Genomic DNA, 26,478 nt, shown 5'->3' on the forward strand with positions numbered 1-26,478 from the left:
GACAATCCAACACAATGGGCAGCACATTGAACACATTTTTATAAGTGGTCAGAAACTTGTAAATAACTCATGAAAGAATAAAGTTACGTTAAAACCAAGCACATCATAGTTTTTCTTGTGAAATTCCCAATAAGTTTGATGTATCACATTGACCCTCTTCCTATTGAAAAAACAAAAGAAGAAAAGATATAAACAAAAAACCTTATGATGTATTCATTAAATAGATGCCACTATAGTCTACAGGTCACATATGTTAATGTCACTGCCATCTATTAAGGCAGGCGCCTCTCCTGGTATCTATGATAGATGTAAACAGGAAACGTGTTGCGATCAACCCCTTTGAGGTACCTTCTTATTACTTTATCTACAAATGCCCCATCATAATCTGATCATAAACATGTATTTTTATTGCAATTTTGACAATAGTTTCTTTTTTTTTTCTACCTATAATATACTTTGCATTACATTTGGAATAGAAGCTATATAAGCAGCAAGTATCAGATACTCAAAAACTGAGAAGATTGTTATTGAAGTAGTATAAATATGAGTCCATATGTTGAATACATCTGCTATTCCCTTCTTTTGACTATACAAATACGTAAAATCAAGTATAATGCAAAGAAAGGATAAAAAAATAAAACATTCTAAAAGGCTTGGCCAGAATATTAAAAACCAAATCTGGTGAAGTAGAGAAGCAGGCATTTATCTGTAATAAATTCTAAAAAAATAAATGGGAGCTCAACATAAAACATGAATTACCAAGCCGAGGATACTGTGTTGCACATAAACCCAATGTGCCAAAAGGATAACCAACAATAAATATAGGAAAACAGTCCTACTAGGCTGGGGATGAAGGTAAAAATATAAGAATGTAAAAGAGAATAAGAGGAATAAAAGAGTAAGCGATGGTGCCAATGATAAAATAATATTTAATATTTAATAGGTGCATGCACAGTCTTCAGCAGGACCCTTGCCTCAGACTGTCAATTAAGAAAAATGCTATAAAATAAGCTAAAAGATTAATGCAAATATATTTACACAGTATTTATCATATAAGAATGTTCATGCAATACTAGGTGCTACCCCTTGGGACCGGTCAGGGAAAATGGGACATTCGGCAATTTAGTTCTCACTGCTATTGAAAAAGGGGACAAGGTTCCCTGAAACACGTCTAGCCCGAGAACACTCTTACCCTCACCCCTACTTGTGGAAACAAAGGGGGACTTTGAACCTAGGAATCTTCTGCACGGATTCCAAAATTCATCAGGAACCATCCCCCGCTCCGCTGGCTAGCTACAGCGAAGAATCCGGTAAGAGGCACATAGTGCCACATCACAGCTCATTTGGAACCCCACGCACTTGTCCCCGTGCCGCCGGGCCTTAGCAAAGTTCCGAAGGATTACAAATTGAGAACTCTGTGTGTTATTGTGTCTAACATCATTGCGCTCAGAACCCTGCACATTGGTCCCCACGCCATCCGTGTTAGCGATGTTCTGAGGCTATTAAACAGAGCAACCGATTATACAACAGTAAACCCCCAGCTTTGAGACCTCTTACATATAGCCCTGTGCCGACAGGGTAAAGTGGGCTAGAAAAAGGGGGCCTACAGCGCTGAAAAAATTCTGTCACCAAATACTTTCAACTGATATTATTACAATACAGACACACAGCTGTCTTTGCAGATAAAACAATGACTATATCAAGTGACTTTTAATTGTGGAAAGACTATACTAACTCCAGCACCTGCAGCACTTTAAGTGCCTAAATTGCCGAATGTCCTATTTTCCCTGACCTGTCCCAAGGGGTAGCACCTAGTATTGCATGAACATTCTTACATGAGAAATCCTGTATAAATATTTTTGCATTAATCTTTTAGCTTATTTTATAGCATTTTTATTTATTGACAGTCTGAGGCAAGGGACCTGCTGAAGACTGTGCATGTACCTATTAAATATTATTTTATCATTGGACACCATCTCTTTACTTCATGCTTACTCTCTTTTATTCCTCTTATTCTCTTTCACATTCTTATATTTTTACCTTCATCCCCAGCCTAGTAGGACCGTTTTCCTATATTTATTGTTATTTATCTGTAATATATGTTTCATATATTACAGATAGTACAAAGTGTCTTATATTTGCTTGCACAGTAATGTGATGACCAGTAATGTGATGGAGATCGCTTCGTGCAGCTGAGACAGGTGGGTGCTGCATGAGAAATTGCGGGGTCCCCAGTGGCGGGACACCCGAAATCAGACATCTTTTCCACTATCCTTTGGATAGGGGGATAAGATGTTTTAGGGTAGCAGTACCCCTTTAACAAAATTATGTGTTTGTGTCAACGGACACAATTTCTATTGAAGGTGCCAAATTATGCAGATTGTAGATTGCTAGGTTAAGACACTATATGGATGTAGGATTTTCCATTCACCGACTTTTTAATTATATGTACTTTCATTTAAGTTTCATTTTAAAAGATAAATATAGACAAGGATCTACACAACTTTTACTCATAGGGAACTACTAAAGGTGTACAGCTGCTTAACTAGTGGAAGTGTGGAATAGTATGAGTGATCTAACAAGTCACATAGACTTCAACTTACATGCGTAGCTGAGTTTATTTAGTCTAAGTAGCAGAGCTGAATTTTTTTTTCACAATGTGCTATATGGTTTTCTATAGGATTGTAAGTAACGGCTTAAATTTTTTTTATTGCACTTATTAAACTCCTTATCCTACTGTTTATAACATCTATGGAGACTTCTGTCTCCTTGGCTACAGACTACAAACAATGCTGTGTTGTCTGATATTGAAGTCATCATACCGCCAATCATCTGTCCCATACTTCTTGCTAAAGGACCAAATGTACATTACAGAGAAAAAAAGAACAGCTGGAAAGGAAAAAAAACCCTGTAAAATCAGTGTATACAGGGTTTATGTGAAGTTTTGTAACCATGGAGACACATAGGTCGGTCAAGTGAGACTTATACGTAAGACTATGTGCAAAGGTGCTTTATTTTCAATGCATTCAAATCAGTGGAAAAATTGCTATAAAAATGCACATAGGCACTTTGGGTGAGATTTATCAAAACTTTTCCAGAGGAAAAGTTGCTGAGTTGCCCATAGCAACCAATCAGCTTCTTTTATTTTTCTGGGGCATTTAAAAAAAAAAATGAAACAAACAATCTGATTGGTTGCTATGGGCCACTCAGTAACTTTTCCTCTGACTCCCCCTTTTACTCAGTTTAATGAAAAGTTTGGTTGCATTTGTATAGTGTTAACTCCCCTCAAAACAAGCAAACAAAAACTTTATTTCAGCCCTGTGGTGGCAAAGATCTGAGTGGATTTATTTATGTACAGTTGCCACCTCTCTGTTCCTTAGGATAGTACCCGTGCATTGAATAAGTATAGTATATTGCTCATGCTTACAATATGGGTAAGAGAATAGCCAAAAGGATCAACTGCAATAGCCTAAGCCTTAATTGCACCAACAAATTTAGACTTGACAGTATGGACATTTGCAGTGAGCTTTATAAATTGTTCAGTATAATACATCTTCCACATACAGCAGAAATCTGTAGTTGTACATGATAAATTCACTTGCAAGAAAACAAAAAGTAAAAAAAAATGTGCAAAGCATCATTTTTGTCATAAATCTGCTAAGAAAGGGTCATGAGTGGAAAATTACAAAAAATAATACAATAGGTGAATTTAGCCTTTATATACCCGTATTTATCGGCGTATAACACGCACTTTTTAGGCTAAAATTTTTAGCCTAAAGTCTGTGTGCGTGTTATACGCCGATACACCCCCAGGAAAGGCAGGGGGAGAGAGGCCATCGCTGCCCGCTTCTCTCCCCCTGCCTTTCCTGGGGTCTAGAGCGCTGCTGTCGGCCCTTTTCACCCCCTGGTTATCGGCGCCGCTGCCCGTTCTGTCCCCCTGACTATTGGTGCCGGCGCCGATAGCCAGGGAGAGAGAAGGGGCAGCGGCACCCATTGCCGGCGCCGCTGCCCCGTTGCCTCCCCCCATCCCCGGTGGCATAATTACCTGAGTCCGGTCCGCGCTGCTCCAGGCCTCCGTCGTGCGTCCCCGGCGTCATTGCTATGCGCTGAACGGCGCGGCGCTCTGACGTCATGCGCCGCGCCGTGCATAGCAATGACGCCGGGGACGCACGACGGAGGCCTGGAGCAGCGGAGCAGCGCGGACCGGACTCAGGTAATTATGCCACCGGGGATGGGGGGAGGCAACGGGGCAGCGGCGCCGGCAATGGGTGCCGCTGCCCCTTCTCTCCCCCTGGCTGTCGGCGCCGCTTCTCTCCCCCTGGCTATCGATGCCGGCACCGATAGTCAGGGGGACAGAACGGGCAGCGGCGCCGATAACCAGGGGGTGAGAAGGGCCGACAGCAGCGCTCTAGACCCTAGGAAAGGCAGGGGGAGAGAAGCGGGCAGCGACGGCCTCTCTCCCCCTGCCTTTCCTGGGGGTATATCGGGGTATACACGCGCACACACGCACCCTCATTTTTTCATGGATATTTGGGTAAAAAACTTTTTTTACCCAAATATCCGTGGTAAAATGAGGGTGCGTGTTATAGGCCGGTGCGTGGTATACCCCGATAAATACGGTATATAAAAAAAAGAAGATCTTAAATGGTAATTGACCTTTAAACAAACTTTATAAATCTATAGTCGGTATAAGTAACTTTGTAATGCCTATTAGCAATAAATCACAAATGCCTCTCTTTCACCACTTATCAGGTTTATTGCCCTCAAAGCATCAAAAACTGCTAATATCTTCTTAAGATTGATCAGGACACTGAAGTATTGTGTTTCGGCTAAAGATCTACAGCTTTCATACAGCTTGTACCACTTTGTACTGATCTATAATGTCCTCCATGCTGTTGCTGCTTATAGAGGTCAGTTAAAGAGAGACAGGGGATCAGGAACAACTTTTTTGTGTGTATGCAGTATATGGAGGAAATCAGCAATGAATGATACCAGAGACAGTTATATGTATATACCGTAGATGTGTCAGCTTACTGTGAAGAGTTAACTGAAAGTACACTTACTGTGTAACCATATTTATATACAAGGCAGTTGGTGCACTGTATGTATTTTGAGTGATAACGCTTTTTTTATTTGGCTTAAAAAATATATTTTAATCATGAATAGGGGATAAGTGTCTTATCACAGGGAGTCCAATGGCTGTTGACCACGACATGAACCAGAGGCCAACATGCCCTTCCATGTACCTCTAAGGGAGATTCGGAGATACAGCGCTCATGTATCTTCGGTTGTCCACTATATGAAGCAGTGATAAGAAAACAGAATTCTGTCAGAAAAAAATACTAGTATAAGATTATAATATGAGGTTTAGACCTATATTTATCATTCCTAAATAATGTTATTAATTTATGCAAGATATACAGTACTTAATTGTTCTAAGATATAAATAAATCTGCACTACTTAGAATTGTGTATGGCTCCCGCCACAGATTTCATGTTATTTTGCTAATGCTGCATGCAGGGCAGCAGCCAGGGTCCTGCATCATTATTACACAATAATTTCTCCTTGTAAAGAGAACTATTGTGATAATATTATATGAAGGAAATGTTGTTAGTTATGCAGTTCTGAAATGGAACAGAACAGTTAATATTACTCCAAATCAAGAGCTTGATTTAAAAAAAAGGGAACCTTAAATGGGCACTGTCACCAACTTTATTTTTTGATATGTTGTAGTACTTATGTACTACAACATTTCTCTAATATTCTTTTATTATTTTATTTTATTTTTTATTAAAATAGTTTAATTTACATTTGAAAACCGGCCACTAGGGGTCTTCCTCCTAGTGGCCGGCTGCAGCCTGGCGTGACGTCACGCCTGAAAAAGGACCGATGCGGCCGGGCATCGGTCCTTTTTCATTCAGCCTGCGCTCGCTCCCTGCCTGTCAATCAGACAGGCAGGGAGCGACAATCAGACAGGCAGGGAGCGAGCGCATTGGCTCCCCAGCCACTGGCTGGAAGGCCACTCCTCCAGCACATCGCCGCCACCGCCGCCTCCTGCACGTCGCCGCCGCTGTCCCTGCAAGCCCGCTGCCGGACTCTGCAGTAAGTGTAATGGGGGGGGGGGGGGGGGGTGTTGTAGTGGAGGGAACGGGGTATGGCGCGGGGGGGAAGGAGACGGGCTAGCGCCGCATGTAACTAATAGTTTATCTACACAGGGTGCCTTCAGCTGTTTCAATACTACAACTCCCAGCATGCCCTGACAGCCAATAGATGTCAGGGCAAGCTGGGAGTTGTAGTGATTAAACATCTGGAGGCACCCTGTGTAGATGAACTAAGGGCGGAAGTCCCCCCCAGCAGGCATCAGTGACGTGGTGCCTGCTGGGGAAGTCTGCCTGGTAGTGAGCACACTGCCAGGCAGACAAAAAGCATTTTTAATATAGTAAAAATAAAAATTAAAAGCAGGGAGGGGGTTAGGGATAGAAGGGCAATAGGCAGGGACAGAAAAAATAATAATAGGATGGTGGGAGCTACCCTTTAAGTCTTTAGTGAAATGAAAATATTTTATTTAAATCTTTTTAAAAGGTGACATTTAATATTTCTTCTTAAATGTACAATTTGTTACTTAACCGATCAATTTTGAAACTTCAATTTTCTTTATATTCAAAAGGAAAAGCTTTGTTATGACCACCAGTATTAAAAGCATTACCAAATACATAGAAGATTAAAAAAAAAGAGAACTCAAAGTGTCCGTACATACAACCATTCAGCAAGCCATTCCTCACACGGCTGTGATAGTACTCACTGCATATTTTACTATATCTTACGAGAAAGGGTGAGCTGGGAATAAGGAAATGATAGGAACCGGCAGAGGTAGGTCACAGCCCATCCCCCGGTCAGCCCCCCCCCAATGTTTTAGTTGGGATCTGAGGATCTGTGTGTGCTAGCTTTAATTTCACACTCTGCAAAAGGAAAGAGGTAACTTTGAGAAATGGCTTTTTCTTACCAATAGGTAGAGCTTGCCATCTTGTCCTTGAATACAGAACCTGAAGGTGCTTCTGGAGGCCGATAATTCCATGAGAAGCTGGACAATTATGTTTTCCACAAACTGCTTCCTGTTGAAACAAAGATCAGTCTTCACAGTGTGTGTCCATGTTAACTATCATTGGAAAGACAGGCAAGTTAATGGTTAGTGGTCATTAGGACAAAATAAAACCTCTCCAATATCAATTTTCTTTATTTGCTGTCAGCACCCTACTGTATATAATGGAAGCCTTGCTTACTGGAGAAAGTTAACAGATAATGATGAGACACACATTCTCTATCATGTTTACTGTACAAAGAAAATAAAAAAAGACGTACACTTTTTTTTGGAGTGGAATAAGTCAATGTCAAGAATCAAAGCAGGTTAACACACCTCCACTGCGACATACGTCATACTTGGCCTATATTTTATTTAATTTTTTTCCAAAATAGTTTTTATTTAAGTTTTAAACAAATAGGTACATACATATTTATGTAAGCGCCCCAGGGGCGCATCAAGTATAGAAACAGCAATTTGTGACATGCATGTCCTTTTAGAACAAAACAAAAACTAAAAAGTGGAGAGCCATTATGTCTATAAAGAAACCAAATTTTTCGTAGTAGTCTAAATACAGTAATAAACGCCAGAATCAGTGGATGTTCAGGATGTGGTGCTAATCTACGATAAAAATAAAATTCAGTAAAGGTATACTTTCGTCTAGCAATAGGCGAACAGGTAGTAAATGGAAAAAATTAAGGCTTGAGCCTTAAGCAGAGGAGAGGGGGGGGGGGGGCTGGGATAGTTGTGAGTTAAGAGAAGTAATGAAAGTTGTGAATGTCCACACAATAGGGCGAGTGTTTCCAGCATTCCCATCTAGCTGCGAATGCTTGCTGTCTACCCGATCCAAGGGCCAACATTTTCTCATAGGAGTAAGTAGTATTGATTTTATGCAGCAGCGACTCCCGGGTGGGGATCGTTGGGGTTTTCCGGTAGCTTGTTATGGCTGTTTTGGCTAGGATACAAATTATACTGTTTAAAGGTCTAGGGTTTTTCGGTAGGTTCTGAAGGTTTAAGAAGAGCAGTACAGATTGGGGAGTAGGGGAGCATCAACTCCTATGGTATCCTTTACCAAAATGTTTGCAGGAAGTCAAGAAGGGGCCAACCATCGGGCACTCCCATAAGATATGAAATATGGTGCCACAGGCACCACAACCGCTCCAACACACGCTAGAAGTATCTTTATGTATATGCGGGATAGCTTATCAGGTGTATAATACCACCGTATGATTGTGTTGAAAGCTGATTCCAGGTGGGATGAGCATTGGAAAGCAGTGTGTATTGTGGCATATTTTGCTACAATAGTAAGTTCAGAGGCATCGATGGTGCAACGTAAAATTACATGCCGACCCTGGGTGTCTGACGTCACATAGCGTAAATGCGACAGTGTTTTTGACCGCGATCAGGACCCCTCTGGACTTCGAGCTAAAATGTGATTGAAAAACATGTGAATAAGCTGGATGGTGCAACCTATAGGCATCTTTGGCTAAAAGGTGAGTTTCCTGATCGCACAAAACATCGCAGCACAGGGACTGTGCCTCCCTCCAAAGACATGAACGCTTATGCGGAGCATAAAAAAAAACAGTCAGCTAGAATATGTTATACCAGGGACAGGACGCACCTCCCAGCCAGCATGCGCCTGTCAGGAATCACTAGATTTAGCACCTGGAAATGCATTACGGAAAAGGCTCCACCATGACATAAAAAAAAAGAAAGCACTTTGACAGTAACCGTAAAACAATTGTAAAAGCAGAAGTATATCTGAAACTCCTGAGGGAGGATCAGCCGTCAACATGTGAGGGTCAGAATCTGTTCTGAAGCTGAGAGCAGTGGTCCCACCGCCAGAGCCCACACAACCAGTAGGCAAAATTGAGATCACAGACAGAGTCAGGTGGTGGACCAGTCTTTCTCCATTCAAGGCTGCTTAATAGGGGAAGCAGGAGAAATGTCCCAAGCTTTTAATGCATCCAGACCTACTTCCAGGTTACATACAACATGCAGAGAGTCCTTGTGGTGGATTAAGAGGCACATCGGAAAGCCCCATCTGTATGCTTTTTTTTGCAGAGCGCAAGGCGGCGGTGACTGGAATTAGTGCTCTGCGGGCTTGTAAAGTCGCAGCAGAAAGATCTGCATACACTGAGATACGGTGGTAGGAAGCTGGAAGTCCATCAGTGCGTCTAGCATATTCCATTCTTTAACAGTGAAAAAGTGGATGTGGGCCAGCACATCCCGTGGTACAGACAGAGTCCTCTAGAGGTCTTGGACGAGGCACTCTGTGGGCTCTATCTATTTCCAATTCTTGAGATGTGCAATTGGGCAAAGCCGCTTGTAGGATGGAGTGCACATAATCAGGAATATCCGCGGGAGCCACGGAGTTTCACACTATTGTGGCAGCTCCTGTCTTCCAAGTCCGCCATCCTGGCTTTTAAGGGTACTCCGGCGCTATGACATCTTATCCCCTATCCAAAGGATAGGGGATAAGATGCCTGATCGCAGGGGGGCCAGCCGCTGGGGACCCCGGTGATCTTGCACGCAGCACCACATTAGAATCCGTCCCCGAAGCGTGTTTGCTCCGGGTCTGATTACTGGCGATCACGGGGACTGGAGTGCTGTGACGTCACGGCTCTGCATGACGTCACGCTCTGCCCCCTCAATGCAAGCCTATGGGGGGGGCGTGACAGCTTTCACGCCCCCTCCCATAGGCTTGCATTGAGGGGGCAGAGCTGTGACGTCACAATGCTCCGTCCCCGTGATCGCCAGTAATCAGACCCGGAGCGAACACGTGCAAGATCACGGGGGACCCCAGCGGCGGGACCCCCGCGATCAGGCATCTTATCCCCTATCCTTTGGAGAGGGGATAAGATGTCTTAGCGCCGGAGTACCCCTTTAAGGACTATCACATCATTTTCTAGAGAATTGTGAGAGTCAATTATGGAGTTATGAGAATCTGAAAACTCTCCAAACTTATTTTCTAGGTGGTCTATTCTGTCTCCCAGATCTTGCACTGTGGTTTGTAGAGGGTTAACTACTTGTAGCATGCCGTGTATGAAGGTCTGTCTCAGGAGCAACAGCATGTCTTTCATGGTGCTGTCTGTGAGATGTTGCCCAGAGACTGGTATGTTAGCCAGGGGGTCTTCATGTACAGGGAATGCTCCAGGTAAGCATTCCCCTTGGCCTACCTCTGTTTCTGTAGAGCCGAACGAGAGTCTCACGCGCTGTGAGGCTGAGGCAGCAGCCGTTGCTACGGTCGTGAAGTGCGGTGGCAGCGCAGTGGGAGAGTGGCCGTGCTGCAGACCGCGGTCTTCATCGCTGCTGACTTTGCGGTGAGGAGACGTCGCGTCTACAGACAAGCCACCCGATGAGTCAGGCGTCTCCCGAGGTGAGTGCGGAGCAGAGTCGGAGGCATTTTGGCATTGTGGCTGTGGGTGAAGTCGCTCACCTTCCTGTGGGCTCGGTGCACGAGCTGCTTGAGGAGACTGGTGGATGAAGTTGCGGGCACCATTTTGGCTGGCACCCCCCGGGGAATTAAACACATTTTTTAGCGATCTGGGCTTTGCAGGCTTCCATTTTTGACAGGCATGTCTGGTAGTTGTCATACGGGTTCTGGAGTGACTTGCAGTCGGTGATTTGCTTTCGTCTCTTTAACGGGTATTTAGCTGCGGAGCTCAGCTAGCATGCGACCATGCAGCTCAGCAGCCAGATCACGCCCTCTACTTGGCCTATATTAGCAGGATGAGACGCTTTTACCCCTGAGAGCTGCAGCAGAACAACAATTACACTTGTTTCCTGCATATTGTGGACGTTTTCAATGGTAAATGACTCAGATCAATGTGAACAAAATGGGTTTCCAATATGCCATTGTTAAAAGATTAAGCCATTTACTGCAGAAATACATTAGCTTCATACATTAACTAATGATCTCAGTGCAAATGTCCTGGAATGGGCCACAATTATATTAGAGAAGAAAACTAAAAGCTAGTAAAACTGCTCACTACCGACTTTGTATGTTCTCCCCCAATAACTACCTGCACTCAGAATGTTTCATCACTGAGAATTCTAGATTCTGCAGGTTTCAGTGGACCACACGTGTGACCTTACAATCAACAGAGCCCAGGGGCGGACATACCATATGTGCAGCCTGTTCAGCTGCACAGGGGCCCAGGAGCCCAGGGGGGCCCAGCCGGAACTGAAACTGTTAGCGAGTCAGTGAGTGACAGTCACTCACTGACCACTGGGGCCAGGCCCGTCTTTAACGTGGGGCAAAAGGGGCGGCTGCCTCGGGCCCTCTCATTCCTGGGGGCCCAAAAGCAGCTAGCCCCTTTTCCCCCACGCGGGGCCCTGGTCATGACATCCCAGGCTGGGAAACAGGCGGGCCAGGCGTCAAAATTTTAGACTGAGGGAGGGAGGGGGTCCACAACCGCCGCCGCCCGCTTCCTTTTTTGGGAGGGGGCCTTTTTCTAATTCATTGCCACCGCCTCTGCCGTCAATCTTCCACAGGCAGCCACTATCCCAGGACCACTGTGGCTGCCTGGGAAATAGTCACGCCCGCTGACGTGACGTGCGACGTCACGGCGGGCCGCGGGCATCATAGAGATGAGAGGAGCGGAACAGAGAGGAGTCCTCCGCTCCTCTCTATAAGTGATTTACAGCCCCCACACACGGCCTCCAGGCTGCAGCGTCACTCACCGCCAGATGGAGCGGTATATCATCCGGATTACAAGTGAGTTGAGGGGTAGGGGTTGTTTGGCAGGGGGGTGGGGTGAGGATTGGATGGGGGGGGGGTGCAGGGTTGCGATTGTGTGTGTGTGTGGGGGGGGGGGGGGAGAAATTATGCATGTGATTGCAGGATAATAATTATTATAACCCTCCCCTCACGTGTATGTATCATCTCCCCCTGTATAGTCTAATAACCCCCTCACATGTAATCTTATTAGGAGATTATACTTGTGAGGGGACTATAAATGTGAGGAGGGGATTATCAGACTGTACATGTAAGGGGGAGATAATACATATATGTGAGGGGAGGATTATAATAATCCCCTCCTCACCTGTATAATCCCCTCACATATACTCTGATTATGATATTACATATGTGAGGGGATTATCAATGTGAGGAGGGGATTATCAGATTATACATGTGAGGGAGAGATGATAAATATATGTGAGGGGAGGATTATAATAATCCTCTAATGTGTATAATCCCCTCCTCACATGTATAATCCCCTCCTCACATGTATAATCCCACCCTCACATGTATAATCCCCTCCTCACATGTATAATCCCCTCCTCACATGTATAATCCCCTCCTCACATGTATAATCCCCTCCTCACATGTATAATCCCACCCTCACATGTATAATCCCCTCCTCACATGTATAATCCCCTCCTCACATGTATAATCCCCTCCTCACATGTATAATCCCCTCCTGACATGTATAATCCCCTCCTCACATGTATAATCTGATTTTGCGATTATAAATGTGAGGAGGAGATTATTAGATTACACATGTGATGGAGAGATGTTACATATATGTGAGTGGAGGATTATAATAATCCCCTTCTCACATGTGTAATCCCCTTCTCACATGTATAAGGCTTGGTTCACATTGATGAATCTCCAGAAGCGATCCCTTTGGGCGGCGCTAGGACCGTGCAGATCTTTTTGCAGATCCGCTCAAAAATGCATTGCTGTCTGAAGATTTATCAGTGTGAACCTAGTAATTATAATAGTTATATATCCTGTATTATATTCCAGAGCTGTACTCACTATTCTGCTGGTGAGGTCACTGTGTACTTACATTACATTACTTATCCTATACTGATCCTGAGCTCCTGTATTATACTCCAGAGCTGTACTCACTATTCTGCTGGTGAGGTCACTGTGTACATACATTACATTACTTATCCTGTACTGATCCTAAGTTATATCCTGTATTATACTTCAGAGCTGTACTCACTATTCTGCTGGTGGTGTCACTGTGTATATACATTACATTACTTATCCTGTACTGATCCTGAGTTATATCCTGTATTATACTCCAGAGCTGTACTCACTATTCTGCTGGTGAGGTCACTGTGTACATACATTACATTACTTATCCTGTACTGATCCTGAGTTATATCCTGTATTATACTCCAGAACTGTACTCACTATTCTGCTGGTGAGGTCACTGTGTACATACATTACATTACTTATCCTGTACTGATCCTGAGTTATATCCTGTATTATACTCCAGAGCTGTACTCACTATTCTGCTGGTGAGGTCACTGTGTACATACATTACATTACTTTTCCTGTACTGATCCTGAGTTATATCCTGTATTATACTCCAGAGCTGTACTCACTATTCTGCTGGTGAGGTCACTGTGTACATACATTACAATACTTTTCCTGTACTGATCCTGAGTTATATCCTGTATTATACTCCAGAGCTGTACTCACTATTCTGCTGGTGAGGTCACTGTGTACATACATTACATTACTTATCCTGTACTGATCCTGAGTTATATCCTGTATTAAACCCCAGAGCTGTACTCACTATTCTGCTGGTGAGGTCACTGTGTACATACAATACATTGCATTACTTTTCCTGTACTGATCCTGAGTTATATCCTGTATTATACTCCAGAGCCGCCATTCATATAACAGAATCTGAGGAGCCTCACAACAGTCAAATCTAAAAGTTTCCTTAGGAGACGAGGTGAGTGACCTGCTGCTTCCACCATAAGTAATGTAACGTGACCCTTCATTTATCGCAATAGTTAGATTTTGCACAATGGGTGCCACCCGTTGTATAAGATGTCACGTTGTATAGGGTCACTTTACATTACTTATGTACTGAGTTATATCCTGTATTATACTCCAGAGCTGTACTCACTATTCACTAGACTGTCCGGGAATGCTGGGAGTTGTAGTTTTGGACCACCTGGAGAGACACTGTTTTGAAAACACCTCCTTAGTCAGTATTTTCCAACCTGGGCTCCTCCAGCTGTTGCAAAACTACAACTCCTAGCATTCCCCCAGACAGTCTTTAGCTGTCCAGGCATGCTGGGAGTTTTAGTTCTGCAACAGCTGGAGGCTCTCAGGTTTGGTAGGTAGGTCCTTAGTCCATTGTTTCCCAACCTGGGTTCCTCCAGCTGTTGCAAAACTACAACTCCCAGCATGCCCAAGCAGTCAAAGCCTGTTTGGAAAACACTGGACAAAGGGCCTACCTACCAAATGTTACATGGCTACCCAGCTACCAACCAAACTTATACCTGCCTACCTACCTAGCACCAAACATTTTACCTGCCTTCCTACCAACTGAACTTACTAACTGCCTAAATATCTTGCAAATTTACTACTTGTCTACCTACTTAGAAAATGTTCTACCTACCTAACTAGCAAATGTACTACTTGCAAACGTACTACCCGCTTACCTAGCAAACATATTACCTGGGGGGGGCAGGCATATTCTTTGCACAGGGGCCCTCTGCTGTCTGTGTCCGCCCCTGACAGAGCCAATAGTCCGATATCCTAAGCCTGCACCGCAAATTGGGTCACAAAAGGGTCAGGGTTCATTTTATTTTTGCAAACTGGCCATTTTTGGTTAATTTCAGGCTTTTTTGAACAGAAACAGGGCATAGCTAAAATGTTCTGCAATGTGAGTGTTAAAGCATTACTGTCAATTAAAAACAACCATAAAAGTCTATGCAGTGAAAAGGTCAGATATGCCGGGGACTTCACTGGCTTATAACTTGCGATCGCAGCAAGTCTCAGATGTGAGTTCAACTTTTTACATGTCTTGACAACATGTCAAAAGTTGTTTTAAATGACAGAAATGCTTGTACTAGGACTTGGGGTCAGTAAAAAAAATTGTAATATCATTGTATAACCTCAAGTGTCTGGATTTCAATTCAATTGTTCTTAATTGCTTTCTAAGTCTTTATTTTATTTATTTATTTATTTTTTTACTACTTCCTGCACTTTTTCCCAAATTGTTAGACGGGCAGGAACCTTATTGCAAATTAGGGTGTGTCGGGCCAGTCGGGCTGTGGGCATCGGGGACCAGCCGGGCTGTGGGCATCGGGGACCAGCCGGGCTGTGGGCACCGGGGACCAGCCGGGCTGTGGGCACCGGGGACCAGCCGGGCTACAGCACTGTGCTACAGGGGCTGCTGCCATAAAGTGATATCATAGGCAGGAGTCTTTTCCCAATCTTCAGACATTCCCCAGTTATAGGCCTTGTACTGAGAACTTCTGGACTGTCTTGACTATAATTCTGCTTGTTTACAGTCTGCTGTCTTCAATTTACCAACCAACCAATGCTGGTATGACAATGCAATTGGCTGTGCTCTAAATTCTGCCAACCCGGGCAATTCAGGGGTGCCATGAACCAGGCTATGTAGTTAAAGGGGTTATCCACCATAAGGTGATTTTAGTACGTACCTGGCAGGCAGTAATGGACATGCTTAGGAAGGATCTGCGCTTGTCTTGGTGCTAAATGGCTATGCTGTGAGATTACCATAACACTGTGGCTAGCTTTTTGTGAACTGGTATTTCCTTTTTGAGTTTTCTTCTTTTCCTACAAACCCCATAATTCCATTTTCCTCCCTCCCACAAATCAGCCACCCCACCCATTGAAATATAAATGAGCTGCATCCATTCAAAAGACCTGTGGTTTTCAATCAGGGTGCCTACAGCTGTTGCATTAGTTGCAGATTGATCTCTCTCTCACCAAGTGATCGCTCCACCCATTGAAGCAGACAGGCTCTCTGTCATCAGCTGACTAGTGAGTCAGGTCTCGGCCGCATTGCAACCTTGCAACCTGGGAAAAATCTGAGACAACAGTTATATTATATACTGTTAAAAATAAATATCGGGGTGAAATTCACAGAAGAATTGTGAGAAAACCGTCACACACAGGTACAGAACTACACTAATTTTACAGCCCCTGTAGCATAGTCAAATAAAAAAAAAAACTGGAATGCCCCTTTAAGTCCTCACCTTTGTGTGGTGGTTCAAGAGGTTAACTCTGAACCCACATTATCCTTTAGACCAGAGGTCTCAAACTCGCAGCTCGCAGGATGATATTTTGGGACCCCCTACTTGACAGCAAAGTTTAGTTATCAGGAAGGAAGACGTCAGTGACGTCACAAGGCCCCGCCGGAGAGGAGCACGGCGAAGTTCGCGTCTCTGTGAACCATTTCAGGCTGCCACACAGTGCCACTTGTAAGGGGATGCCAAGCGTTTCGCGAATGTTTGATGTAAAATTATTGGCCCTTCTAGGACATATGGGCAGGGATAGGACTGGTGAGACACTGCTTTTACCTGAACATTTGGTGAAATTATTTCAAAGTAATAAAAAAAAATAAAAAAAATGTTATCCATAGGATATAAACAGGTTGCTGCTTTTATGTATCAAAGGGCCTCTCAAAAGCAACATTTGGCTTGTTAACATTTCCCATAAACTAGTGGTCCATTAAGTGGCCTTCTGTTTGGAATAAAAGTAATTTTTAAAAAGTGTACCTTGAACTCATGTTATATGCTTGAGAAGAGGGCTGAATAATCACTTCAGTAAGGTAATACTTGACAGCATCTAAAAGAAAAAAAGGGAAAATAGATTGAGAGAATAAAACATGACCAAATCAAAATTTAGGGGCTTAAAGGGGTAGTCCAGTGGTGAAAAACTTATCCCCTATCCTAAGGATGGGGGATAAGTTTCAGATTGCAGCGAGTCCGACCGCTGGCGTCCTGGCCACGAAGCGGCGGCCGACACGCCCCCTCAATACAACTCTATGGCACAGAGCCGGAGATTGCCGAAGGTAGCGCTCCGGCTCTGACACAGAGTTGTACTGAGGGGGCGTGTCCGCCACCGCGTCTTGCGGTGGTCAACACGCGCTCTCTGGCCAGCGAGTCAGATCTACATTATTCTATATGTATATATATTTATATAATCATATATATTTTTTTTATACACCTATACATTGGTTTTAATCAAGCCCAGACTTGAGGAAAGTGTACCCCCACTACATACATTGTTTGCAGGTTGTATGGGATACGCAACCTTTTCACATTAGTACTCGTTTGGCAACAATACTATTGTTCCTATTGTCTGGTTGTAGCTACCTACACACACAAAGTTATCCTTCCCTGTATCCTCATTGCTATAGAGCTGCTGTGCACAATGCAGGTGGGGAGCCAGGTTGTTGAGCTCCTCTGAGTGAAGAAATTAGCATATTTATTACTGGGGCGGGAATAGCGCTGCATATAGAGGAGGCAGGGAAAAACTGACAAAAATTACAGTTAAATTAAAAATTGTGCATTTTACAGAAAATGCTGTAAATTTCAGCAATTTCCTACTGTGAAAACAGTGGTAACTGCAAAAGTACCGCTAACAAGACGCCATGTGTGAACACAGTCTTACGGAGAATAAGGAGTGTTTACAGCATGCTGCCATGAGTGCTGAAAAATGCCACAGGCAGAGGAGCAGACAGGAAATAAATACACCAGGTCCTGCAACCTCGCTGATTGTGCTTTAGTCTGCTGTGAAATTTGATGCTCTGTAACAGCTCTGGATGAGACACTGAAAGGATTGCTGTAGGAGGGAAGTAGGCTGGGTGGGAGGACTGTGAGGAAAAGGAAAGTAATGCATTCTGGTAATTACAGTTCTGAACAACTGTTCAACCAGAAATACAACGGGGGAGTACAGGACTAAGACCTGTAAAACAGGTGGATTTTTGGAGGTTCCAGAACAGGGGCATATAGGTTTGCAATGCTTTATGTTTATGCAGCATTTGTACAGGAGTACATTATAAGTCAACTGATCTCTCCCACCACGTAAAGCCTTACATAGTGGGGTGTGACAAACAGATTTTGCTTGTCCTTGCCTGTTTTTTTTGTTTTTTAGCACTTGCATGGAACTGTGAACTACCTGATCATTTGACACAGCTAGAAATATTTAGCAGATAGAAAATACTTCATACAACTGATCTAGTGAGTGACGGAATGAGCAAATAATTAGTAACAGTTTATTTACTTCTATAACAAATCTTCTCATGTCCATTAGAAATGCCAACATATCTCAGATTTGTATAGTATTTAAACAGAGACCACAAGGCTGGCGCTTACTAGAAGTATAATCTGGGTCACCAATGCCCTTGACAATGAGTGTGTGACTCTATCTGCTTCATTCACAATGCATTACAATGATCAATCATCCCGCCGAGACTCTCTTGGGTTTAATTTGCAAATAATGAGCCATTTAGAAAAATATTTCAATGAATATTAAAATTTCGTTTGTTCTACAGTTAGAAAACAGTGACAATAGAAAGTGACTCGCTGTACTGGGAGTATGAACACTTTCCTTATCTTTCCTTTACAATACTACAGCTGATATAAGAAGCAGCTGAACGTGTCCAGAACATGAAAGCAGAACAAGCCTTTTATTGTCAGAACGGAATGAGGATTGTATCTCTTTTACATACCTGATGACACAGTCTCTCCCAGTATTGCTTTGCAACGCTTGCAAACGACTTTGGTATTTTCCTTTGATTTCTGCAAACAAGAAAAATGTCACTTAAATGTCACATTACACCTTTAGTTAAGGAATGTATAATTTTATATATCCTCTCTGGGGGCAAACTGAACTTCATTGTGCTGTTCCTCTAGCACTGACATTCAGTGACATCTGTCCAAACTCACTATATAACAGAAACATACTAGCGCAATGAATTAACCTAGCAAACCGCTCACACAAACTAGTTGCTTCTAATATCAGGGACAATTTTTAGATGTACGTAAACTCCAATGCATGCTTTTATACAGCAGCACATCTACCCTCTGCTGGGTCATAAAATAATGATCAGTGGTAAAAAAAAAAAAAAAAAAAAATGTATAAAACTAATTATATACAGTGACCCCTCGACCTACGATGGCCCCAACACATGATCATTTCAACATGCGATGGCCTCTCAGAGGCCATTGCATGTTGAAGGCAGCATCAACATACGATGCTTTTGTATGTCGGGGCCATCGCATAAACGGATATCCGGCAGCACAGACTGCTTCAGCTGCCACCGGATAGCCGTTTACGGTGCCCCGTGTGCTCCGGTGATGATCACTTACCTGTCCTCAGGTCTCCGGCGGGTCCTCTTCGGGATCCTCTCCATAGTCGTCATCACGTCGCTGCGCACGCCGTCCCGTCATCCAATAGGAGCGGTGTGCGTAACGTGATGGCGGCGATGGAGAGCGAGGATGCAGAAGCAGAGGGAAGCAGAGGCCTTGCTGGAGCATCAAGGACACCCCGGGGACGCGGCGACAGTGATGGAAGGCGACATCCAGGGCAGCGGTGACGGTTCGGAGCGGCGGGGACAGGTGAGTACAACTTCCTCTACCAGTGGTCTTCAACCTGCGGACCTCCAGATGTTGCAAAACTACAACTCCCAGCATGCCCGGACAGCCGTTGGCTGTCCGATCATGCTGGGTGTTGTAGTTATGCAACATCTGGAGGTCCGCAGGTTGTAGACCACTGTCCTATACTTTACATTGCACAGATCCCTCAACATCTGATGGTTTCAACAAACAATGGTCCGTTTGGAACAGATTACCATTGTATGTCGAGGGACCATTGTAGTGATATATATTTTAAAAGAAAAACCAACAACTTCCTTCTAATAGGGACAACAAGCTGATTAGTGGGGGTCCGACTGCTGGGACGCACACAATGCCAAGAATGTAGATACTGATCTGAGGAAGGAAGGACTCCTTTCAAAATGAGTCATCTATATTTTATTTTGCAACCTGTCAAAAAAAAAGACCTTTAAAAAGAACCTCTTGGCTTCTTCCTACTTGTTATCACGAGTCAGCAGGGCCTAGAATACTAAATTTATTTTATTTATTTATATAGCGCCTACAGATTCCACAGCGCTTACAATTATGGGGTACAAACAAAGACAAGTATCAGACATAATATTACACAATAACTATTCAAACAAGAGGTGTGGGGATATGTTGGGGATATGTTGGGGATATGTTGGGGATATGTTGGGGATATGTTGGGGATATGTTGGGGATATGTTGGGGATATGTTGGGGATATGTTGGGGATATGTTGGGGATATGTTGGGGATATGTTGGGGATATGTTGGGGATATGTTGGGGATATGTTGGGGATATGTTGGGGATATGTTGGGGATATGTTGGGGATATGTTGGGGATATGTTGGGGATATGTTGGGGATATGTTGGGGATATGTTGGGGATATGTTGGGGATATGTTGGGGATATGTTGGGGATATGTTGGGGATATGTTGGGGATATGTTAGGGATATGTTGAGGCCAATTAGAGACTGTTGTAGGCCTGTCTGAAGAGATGTGTTTTTAGGCCACGTTTAAAACTATGGATGTTGTTGTTGAGTCTGAGGGATTGAGGGATAGCATTCCAGAGAACCGGTGCAGCACGAGTGAAGTCTTGGAGATGGGAGTGAGAAGTTCGGATTATAGAAGATGTTAGTGTGAGATCATTAGCAGATTGGAGAGAACGTGTAGGATGGTAGACAGAGATGAGAGAGGAGATGTAGGGAGGTACAGCATTGTGGAGAGCTTTGTGTGTGAGACTGAGGATTTTGTACTGTATTCTGGACTGAATTGGTAACCAGTGTAGTGACTGGCACAGGGAGGAGGCGTCGGTGTAGCGGCTGGAGAGGAAGATGAGTCTGGCTGCGGCATTAAGGATGGACTGGAGAGGAGAGAGTTTGGAGAAAGGAAGGCCTATTAGTAAAGAGTTACAGTAGTCGAGGCGGGAGTGAATCAAAGCAATAATGAGAGTTTTAGCAGATTCAGTAGTGAGAAACGGGCGGATTCTGGAAATGTTTTTGAGATGCAGGTGACAAGAACGTGAAAGAGACTGATTATGGGGAGTGAAAGACAGATCAGAGGCAAGTATAACTCCAAGACAGCGAGCCTGCTGCCCGGGAGTTATGGTAGTACCACATACCAAGATGGAAATGTCAGGGTTAGGCACAGTATCAGTTGATGGAGAAAAAACCAAGAAGTTCTGTTTTAGAAAGATTTAGTTTCAGATATAAAGAGGACATGATGTCTGAGACGGCAGAGAGACAGTCACTGGTATTCTGTAGGAGTGCAGGGGTGATGTTGGAGGAAGAGGTATAGAGTTGGGTGTCATCAGCATAGAGGTGGTACTGGAAACCAAATCTACTGATTGTTTTTCCAATGGGGGATGTGTAGAATGAAAAGAGTAGAGGACCCAGGACCGATCCCTGGGGAACCCCGACAGCAAGGGGAAGAGGAGAAGAAGTAGAGCCAGAAAACGAGACACTAAAGGAGCGGCCAGAGAGATAGGAGGAAAACCAGGCGAGGAAAACCAGGCGAGAGCAGAGTCCTGTTTTCTTCCATTATTGCTTCCATTAAGATTCAGGACAAGTTGCCCTTGTTCCTGTGATCCAGCAGCACAGCAGCATCTCTTGGACACTGATACCCAAATATTTGGGTAATAGGCGTTTTTCTTAATTTCCTGAGGTGAGCGTCTGTCACAGATCCATTAGTTATCAAGGGTAATATACAAGGCAATGGTATCGGTCTCTCTATTTTTTCCCTTTTCTATAAAAAATGTAGACCAGGTAGATCAAACAGTGCTCTGTACATAATCTATAGTGCCACTAAACATTACCGAGGTCAGCAATGCCACACGTGGGGACAGTTCTGTTCCTGTTCTCAGGATCTGTGGAGGTCCCAGCGGTTAGACACCCACAGATCAGTGGGTTATATTTCACACAGTAAGAAATGAGGCCTCATTTACATATGTCAGTTATTTAGAGGCGTTCTCCCCGGCGTGCACCAGAGGAAAACTGACTGAAGAACTGATCCCAAGTTGGATGCTGGATGGAGAAACATGCCGCATGGCCGCCGAAGAGGGGAACGCATCTTACTGCGGTTCCTTGTCTGGCATGCACAATAATTAACGCCGGATCCAAAACAAATTATGCTAACCGATGCACTTCTGGAATCAGTTGTGGCAATCTTCGATGAGCCCGATATTATATATTATATATATATAAATAAATAAATATATACATACACTGCTCAAAAAAATAAAAGGAAACACTTAAACAACACAATGTAACTCCAAGTCAATAACACGTCTGAGAAATCACACTGTCCACTCAGGAAGCAACACTGACTGATCATCAATTTCACATGCTGTTGTGCAAATGGAGCAGACAACAGGTGGAAATTATAGGCAATTAGCAAGACTCCACCAATAAAGGAGTGGTTCTGCAGGTGGTGATCACAGACCACTTCTCAGTTCCTATGCTTCCTGGCTGATGTTTTGGTCACTTTTGAATGCTGATTTGCTCCTACTCTGGACAGTTCCTGAAGCGGACAGAGGTGTGAGCAGAGAGCACTGTGGTAAGACATAAAAGAACTATACAACTTCCTCCATAGCATACAGCAGCTGAGAAGTATTGGGAGGAATACGTTTTTTTTTTATATAGAAGTAATTTACAAATTTGGCACCGGTTGATTTAAAACAAAATGTTTTTCACCAGAGTACCCCTTTAACAATTGGGCATTTCAAAAGGGTGTGTCGATTCACTGTCTGGCACTAAAAGCACTGATTGGACAGTGTCAGCATTTGCGAGACATACCCTCAATTAGTATCATGCAGTTGTCAGTTTACAAATACATTTCTTGTTGGAATAAGACAGTTACAATATAAACACAGAGTAAGGAGAAAATACATTCCAAAATTGTTATATTATGGGGAATGCAATTATTGACTATAACAGACCTGTCAAAAGGATAGGTCCACTTTCAGTAAATTCTTTATTTCATCCCATAACTATACTTCATAGCAAAAAATTATTATTATTATTATACACTAATAATTCTCAATTAGAGCTTATAAAATATGTTTACCATCGATAGTTTACCAGTGTTTCCCAACCAGGGGGCCTCCAGCTGTTGCAAAACTACAACTCCCAGTATACCCGGACAGCCAAAGGCTGTCCGAGCATGCTGGGAGTTATAGTTTTGCAACAGCTGGAGGCCCTCTGGTTGGGAAATACTGCTCTATACTTTGATGTCAATCCAGGTTATTTATTGAAGCTACTATTTTTTTATATTAACTAAAAATTGGTCCCATTTAAGGCCCCTAAGAGGAAAATGTCAAACAACATAGTCAGGGAGTTAACTTCTTCCTGGTAAAGGGCACAATAGAATGCAAGCAGCAGGGCTCACTGCCATTTAACTCCCACGGCAAGATAATATCTCGCACAGGCATGCAATATTGTCAGGAAAATGAATAACATCATTTCACCCACAAACGTATTGCACCTGGTATTGGATAAGGACCCCTGGAACCACTAACAGAGAGATTAAGAGTCCCCTTCTCCCTGAAATAAACCTCATTGGAGATAATAAAGTTATACTGGGCAATATAAATGTACCAATTAGCTGATGTCATTAACACTAATAACTTACTGAGACGTCTGCATCAACGGGATGAGGAACAGATGACATCTCATTACTCTCTCCAGGGGGGGCGGAAATATTTGCTTTATTCACCAAAAGGAACGTGTCTCCCAGGAAGCAGTCGTTAACCTTGGGCAGGCAACTTCGGTTGGCGAAGGGATCGGGGTGGCAGCACCATTCTTCAACCAGAGAGCTCCAGTTTTCACTGGGCAGAGGAAGGACTCGGAGAAACTGCCTGGAATGAAACCAGAGAAAGAATTACACACTGTAGAAAGAGAGAAAGTATACAGTACTGTATGCTGCTCTATGTAAGGGTAGCATATTATAGTAATAGGGTAGTATCCCTAGTAGTCAACACAGCATAAGGAGTTTACACTGGCTTATTGTAGCACTGATAGAACACGGTGAACTAATGAGAAGTCTATTTTACTTACAGATTGGCTGCTGTGTATACGTGCAAACATAGCTCCCCTCAAATACTCATAACTAGGAGTCTGCTGTACGATTTCTACATTATTATCCAAATGGAAACGAATGCAACATCAAATTTAATTTTCTGATTTTGTAGGATGTGTGTTTTTCTGACTGGGGAAAATCAACCTACCTAATCTACTACTGTGAGGGTGATTATTAACCCCTTGGGGACGGAGGGTTTTTCCGTTTTTGCACTTAAATTTTTTCCTCCTCACTTTTTAAAAATCATAACCCGTTCAACTTTGCACCTAAAAATCCATATGATGGCTTATTTTTTGCGTCACCAAATCTACTTTGTAATGACATCAGTCATTTTACCCCAAAAAATCGACGGTGAAACGGAAAAAATAAATCATTGTGTGACAAAATTGAAGACAATACGCCATTTTGTAAATTTTAGGGGCTTCCGTTTCTACCAGTACATTTTTCATTAAAAATGACACCTGATCTTTATTCTGTAGGTCCATAAAATGATACCCTACTTATATAGAGAAAGAAAGCAAGAGCCAGCGCACGGTCTTCAGATTTATTCATGAGGTATACACAGGTAACAGGATAGTACACATACCGGCACTCCGGATAGGATGTGACGCGTTTCGGGTCACGTGACCCTTTGTCAAACAGATAGTTGGGTGGAGATTAACCACCTTTTTATATGGTGTTTCACAGGTGCAGCTTGACTGGCCAACGGAACAAAAGTCCATTAACCCTCAATAGCTCGAACGTTGTGAAAACATCAAACAAGCTTAACAAGAAAATGTTACAAAAATGCACAAATGCACAAGTACAAATATGTTATGTTGCATATTACAAAGTTCTATATGCTAACATAATAAAATAATGCATATTTAAAGGTAATATATAGAATTGGTATAATATTGCAGAGAAGAGGTGTAGGATTAATCGTAGTGCAGAATAATATCAGATCTAAAATTTAGACCATACGGCTGGTAACTGCGTAAATTGTATATCCAAAAGATTTCTCTGTTGCGAAGGGTTTTAACCCTATCACCACCTCGTTTCTGCTTGTGAACCAATTCTATACCATGAAATAAAAAGTGGGATGTGTCACGGTTGTGTTCGTCACAAAAGTGTTTTGAAACACTGGATAGATTGACATGATGGGGGTTTAGAATGCCTCTAATGTGCTCCTGAATCCTGATTTTAAGCGGACGTTTGGTGCTTCATATATAGGAAAGTTTGCAGATTTTGCAACAAATCCTATATACCACAAAAGTAGTTTGGCAGTTTATAAAGGATTTTATGGGCAAACTGTGTTGAGCAGAAAGTCCAGGTGTGAATTTACACTTATCGGCATATCTGCAAACAACACATCTTGAGTTGCCACAAGGAAAAAAACCTTTTACTTTGAGCCAATTATCGGCTCGTGGACGCACACTGGGTAACATGCTAGGAGATAGCATGCCACCCAGTGTGGGTGCTTTCCTAGAAGAAAAATTGCATCCATTTTTAAGAATTTTAGCCAAAGTTCTAAATTCTTAAAAAAATGGATGCAATTTTTCTTCTAGGAAAGCACCCACACTGGGTGGCATGCTATCTCCTAGCAAGTTACCCAGTGTGCGTCCACGAGCCGATAATTGGCTCAAAGTAAAAGGTTTTTTTCCTTGTGGCAACTCAAGATGTGTTGTTTGCAGATATGCCGATAAGTGTAAATTCACACCTGGACTTTCTGCTCAACAGTTTGCCCATAAAATCCTTTATAAACTGCCAAACTACTTTTGTGGTATATAGGATTTGTTGCAAAATCTGCAAACTTTCCTATATAGGAAGCACCAAACGTCCGCTTAAAATCAGGATTCAGGAGCACATTAGAGGCATTCTAAACCCCCATCATGTCAATCTATCCAGTGTTTCAAAACACTTTTGTGACGAACACAACCGTGACACATCCCACTTTTTATTTCATGGTATAGAATTGGTTCACAAGCAGAAACGAGGTGGTGATAGGGTTAAAACCCTTCGCAACAGAGAAATCTTTTGGATATACAATTTACGCAGTTACCAGCCGTATGGTCTAAATTTTAGATCTGATATTATTCTGCACTACGATTAATCCTACACCTCTTCTCTGCAATATTATACCAATTCTATATATTACCTTTAAATATGCATTATTTTATTATGTTAGCATATAGAACTTTGTAATATGCAACATAACATATTTGTACTTGTGCATTTGTGCATTTTTGTAACATTTTCTTGTTAAGCTTGTTTGATGTTTTCACAACGTTCGAGCTATTGAGGGTTAATGGACTTTTGTTCCGTTGGCCAGTCAAGCTGCACCTGTGAAACACCATATAAAAAGGTGGTTAATCTCCACCCAACTATCTGTTTGACAAAGGGTCACGTGACCCGAAACGCGTCACATCCTATCCGGAGTGCCGGTATGTGTACTATCCTGTTACCTGTGTATACCTCATGAATAAATCTGAA

At 43.0% G+C, this 26,478-nt stretch overlaps 2 protein-coding genes across 8 annotated transcripts in view; one reads left to right on the forward strand and one right to left on the reverse strand.

Moving 5' to 3' along the window:
• The window catches only part of DOP1A (DOP1 leucine zipper like protein A), a 307,594-nt gene that overhangs the window by 146,882 nt on the left and 134,234 nt on the right, over positions 1 to 26,478 (forward strand). The gene's annotated exons all lie outside the window — the stretch shown is intronic.
• UBE3D (ubiquitin protein ligase E3D) overlaps positions 1 to 26,478 on the reverse strand; it is a 194,972-nt gene that overhangs the window by 109,565 nt on the left and 58,929 nt on the right. For all 7 annotated transcript variants that reach the window (XR_008891266.1, XR_008891262.1, XR_008891264.1 and 4 more), the window contains 4 exons: positions 23,560 to 23,785; positions 18,545 to 18,614; positions 16,587 to 16,656; positions 7,005 to 7,113 (listed from right to left, as the gene is read on the reverse strand). Coding sequence is in view for 1 of the 7 variants with exons in the window: in XM_056565969.1 (XP_056421944.1) it covers positions 7,005 to 7,113; positions 16,587 to 16,656; positions 18,545 to 18,614; positions 23,560 to 23,785 (475 nt within the window). In the remaining 6 variants the exon portion in view is untranslated. The remainder of the gene's footprint in view (positions 1 to 7,004; positions 7,114 to 16,586; positions 16,657 to 18,544; positions 18,615 to 23,559; positions 23,786 to 26,478) is intronic.

Source organism: Hyla sarda, chromosome 3 (genome assembly GCF_029499605.1).
Source record: "Hyla sarda isolate aHylSar1 chromosome 3, aHylSar1.hap1, whole genome shotgun sequence".
Taxonomy (NCBI): domain Eukaryota; kingdom Metazoa; phylum Chordata; class Amphibia; order Anura; family Hylidae; genus Hyla; species Hyla sarda.